This window comes from Passer montanus, unplaced genomic scaffold (assembly GCF_014805655.1).
Source record: "Passer montanus isolate IOZ18808 unplaced genomic scaffold, ASM1480565v1 scaffold69, whole genome shotgun sequence".
Lineage (NCBI taxonomy): Eukaryota > Metazoa > Chordata > Aves > Passeriformes > Passeridae > Passer > Passer montanus.
The window spans coordinates 2,662,468-2,666,732 of record NW_024372036.1 but is presented as its reverse complement, the minus strand read 5'-3'; the positions used below and the strand labels follow the sequence as shown (position 1 = coordinate 2,666,732).

The window sequence follows — 4,265 nt, the reverse complement described above, 5'->3', positions numbered from 1 at the left end:
ATGAGTGTTGGCATGAAGGGTGCCTTGTGCCCCAATGAAAGTTCCCCAAAAATCAATGCATGGGATGGAAATATCCTTGCCCACCCTAATGCACCTTCAGGCACAAAATACCAGCATTCATCCTAAGAAATGAGCACATTTCATTATATGGGATTTATGAAATAGGATTCTAGAAACTGTTTTTCCACTCCCTATAATGCATAGATTGTGTAGAATGCTAAATCTGCTCAAAAGCTGAAAGTGAAAAATTCTGAGACTTTTTAAATTTAATTTTTAAAGTATATTTAATATCAAATATCTGGTTCCATTCTATTCCTGACATTTGTAAAAAACCCAGTTCCGAGCCACTGAGAGGGTTTGTTTCCCTCATGATGCATTTCAAAAAATGTGCTGAAATTTTATTTTGATCAGGTCAAAACATTGTAATATGACTTCAAATATTGGCTGTAACAGGCTGTCAAATACATCTGTCACAGTGTCATTGAAATTCATATTTTAAGGGGCTATAAAAAAACAAACAAGAAGTTAAGTGAAAGCAAAATTAATACCTTGTCATGATGAAACGTTAATGAATTATGGAAATGAGGAAACAAGCAGGCAATCAGTGCTGGAAATCACTGTGTATCCCCAAGAAATTCCGGAGGTTTTAGGGAAAACTGTCTTTTTTTGGGGAAGAAGCAAAGCGATGTGGCCAGTTCTGCTTCACAGGGCACTGACTCCAAACCAAACCATTATTTTTACCAAAATACGCCTTGAATTACCTGGAAAGCTGTGATGGGAGGTAGACAAGGATGTGCTGCCTTGGGAATATCTCAGCGTCCTTTGCCTTTATTTCCCAGGTTTTGCAGGCAGCAGTTCTGCATCCACATCCTTTCCTCCTCCAGGAAGAAAAGGAAGGAATAGACAACGGTAAACTTCAACATCCATTCCAAGTTCTCTGGTGCCAGGCACAGAATTCCCGAGGCAGCTGTGCCAGATCCCAGGAGAACTCACACGTAGTCGCTCAGTCTGTAGCCGCTGTGGGACGCAGATGTCAGGGAAGGAGCATGGTTGCCCTTGGAGGCACTCGGTGGCCTGGAGGATGGAGGCGCTCCGGAATGCGGCTGGAAAGGCGCCTCATTCCCGAGGCACGACGTGCACAGCAGGGCCCCACCCAGGATGCTCAAGGCCGAGGAGACAAACCCCAGATAAAGAGCCTGCCCTATCTCATACTTCATCCCAGCGGGCAGCGTGGGGTTGTAGAAATCCACGACAACATCGTTGGTGCTCCACGACACCGGCACCAGGCAGAGCAGCCCGGCCGCCACGAAGCCGATCCCGCCGGAGCCGGCGATGGAGGCCTTGGCGGGGCTGCCCTCGGCGCAGTGCGTGCACCTCATGCCCACCACGGCCACGGCGGCCGCCAGCACGGCCAGCAGGCAGGAGATGACCATCATGGCCCGGGCGGCGCGCAGGTCGGCGGGCAGCGCCAGCTGGGAGCGGTGGGGCTGGCACTGGTAGACGCCGGTGCTGTGCCACACGCACTCCATCCACAGCCCCTTCACGTAGGCCACGGCCGTGATGATGTTGGTGCCCACGTGCGCCGAGCGCCACCAGTGCGGCAGGACGGTGGCAATTAACGTCCCAATTAGGCCCAGCAGGCTCAGGGAGAAGCCGAGCAGCTCCAAGGCCCAGCTCGCCATGGGAATGTTTGTCCTGCGCCGTTCTCTTAATGAGGCGCCTCCGCTTGGGTTCCCTTGGAAAGCGCGAGCTTTTCTTGGAAGATGTGCGTCTGTTTCGCCCCGACACCTCCTGCTCTCCTAATAAAAGGTAATTGAGGGAAAAAGGAGTTAATTATTACCCCAAAGCATTGCCTCTCCAGCCAGTGAGGTGCATTTCAAGTGCAGCGAGGGCAATAATTAGCATAGTTATCGCTGTTAATCGTGTTTTTGTGGAAGTAATGGGAAAGCAAGCTTCCCTCTTCCCTTATATAAACAGCCTTGTGCTGCCCGCTGGGAAGAGAACTCAAGACAATTTATGAAATGGAAAAAAAATATTTGAAATGCAAATATTCCTCTTCCCAGCAGGCTCTTCAAAAAAACAAACATGATTTCCTCTCTAAAGCAGAGAATTTGGTAGTGTTAACACTTGGAATGAAGGAGATTTATAAAGTTGGGAACTGCAGGTTGCTTAACATGATGAAAACATTTCCAGAAGGTCATAGCAGGACTAGGAAAACAATAAGCGTGTATTTGCTCAAAGTAGGGAGCAAAAAGAGTGATTTAAAACCTGTGGAAGAGGATAACAAATATTGGATTAAAGTTGCTTTCGTGACTGGCCAGTATTTCTTGAGGTTGCATTTCAATAAAGTAACTCAAAGGGGAATAATTTTCATTAGGATCTGGGGAGTTTCAGGTCATGATTTCAGGTTGTGAGTGAAATGCAGAATCAGGCAAACATCCTGGAGCTTCTGAGGGACAACACCTTCACAGTTTGGTCGTGTATAAATCCAAGCTGGAAAACAAGGAATGGCAACTCTTCCTCCTGTATAAATCCCAAACTAAGTGGCCTTTTCCAGTGGCTGCCTTGCCAGCTCTGTTATCCATCACGCATGCTGTGTGTGGGCAGAAACACGATATTTTAATATAGAAAATAACCCTTGCATCACAATCCAGCCTGCAATTCAGAAACAGGAACAAGTTCAGGCTCCAGCTCTGCCAAGCCCTGTGCACGTGCTGAACTCCTGCTCAGAGGAGAAAGTGGAAGTGTTTGCAGGAGCTGGCCCGAGCAGGAAAAGGGAGGAAAACCATCTGGATCAATAATCAATGACATCAGGACAGCAGAAGGAGGCAGAGGGAGCAAAGTGAAAGCTGCTCCACATTCCCATTATCTCAGACTTGTCTCTAACGAGTCTGGAGTGCTTGGGGTGACATCAGTGCTAGGGTTGGGCTCTGTTGTTGTGGCATTTATTGATTTCTGCCTGACAGCAGAATCAGGGAATGGTTTGGGTTGGAAGGGACATGGAAAATCAGCCAGTTCCATGGGCAGGGACACCTTCCACTGTGCCAGGCTGCTCCAGCCCCAGTGTCCAACCTGGCCTTGGGCACTGCCAGGGATCCAGGGGCAGCCACAGCTGCTCTGGCAATTCCATCCCAGCCCCTGCCCTCCCTGCCAGGGAACAATTCCTCATTCCCAGTATCCCATCCAGCCCTGCCCTCTGGCACTGGCAGCCATTCCCTGTGTCCTGTCCCTCCATCCCCTGGAAATTGTCTCTCTCCAGCTTTCTTGCACCATGGGTCCTCTCTTCCCAAAACAATCCCTTAGACATTATAAAAAGAAAGGGGAAAATGGAAAAGCACAATGATTTTGTGGCCTGGGCAAGAAAACACCACAGGCTGAGGGCTCTGTGCTTCTACACATTCCTTTTATTTGGAATGTGCCATGGGATGGGCAGGAATGGGATGTTGGATTTGCTGCCTGGAAGGCAAGAGCAAACCAAAGAGCAGCTTTTTTTTAGTGTGCCTGGTTTTAGGAAAAATTTTCCTCCTGTTGCCAGTTCCTGGCCTTTCAGGTTCTCTTTATGTAACACATAAATGAAAACACCTGAGTTTATGTGGCTGCTGAAGGAATTTACCTCATTTGCAGATTCTGAGAAAATCACAAAAGGTTTTATATCAGAAATCATCGTTCCAGGGGAGGTCAGGCTGCAGATTTCTCTCAGCTATCACAAATATGACAGACCATGAGTTAGGGCCAAGCACAGCACAAAGGAGAAAATTGTTACCTGCAGCACTACTGGAGATATTTTATTTCTGTCCCAGCCACAAGAAGTCCTCAACTTTGCCTTGCAGGTTATTTGGGTTTGATTTCCCATATTAAGGAAAATTAAGCAGTACTTTCCCTTTTTATATTAGTATTATTATTTGTTTTGTGTGAGGTGCATCTGGATCTAAGCATGCCACACATCTCAGGGAAATTACCCTGGGAATATTCCTCCAGCATCAGGGAGATCTCCACATGGTTCTGGGGCATAGCAGGACCGTGAGGTGCCTCAAGACATCTCACAAGACATCGGCAACAAAGCTGGAAATGGAGCTTGGGTCTCCTGTGTCAATCCCAACACCACATTCCTCATCCCTGTTTTTGCCCGGTCTGGGCAAAAGACAGAATTCACAGAATTATAGAATGACCAGGTTGGGAGAGACCTCCCTTAATGCCAACACCACATTCCTTATGCCTGGTCTGGGCAAAAGACAGAATTCACAGAATTATAGAATGACCAGGTT

At 47.7% G+C, this 4,265-nt stretch overlaps 1 protein-coding gene across 1 annotated transcript; it reads right to left on the bottom strand.

Moving 5' to 3' along the window:
* Positions 1-806: 806 nt before the first annotated feature.
* Positions 807-1,739, bottom strand: CLDN14 (claudin 14). The gene has a single exon (XM_039729453.1). The coding sequence runs from the start codon at positions 1,680-1,682 to the stop codon at positions 990-992; it is 693 nt and encodes a 230-aa protein (XP_039585387.1). The 5' UTR covers positions 1,683-1,739; the 3' UTR covers positions 807-989.
* Positions 1,740-4,265: the final 2,526 nt, after the last annotated feature.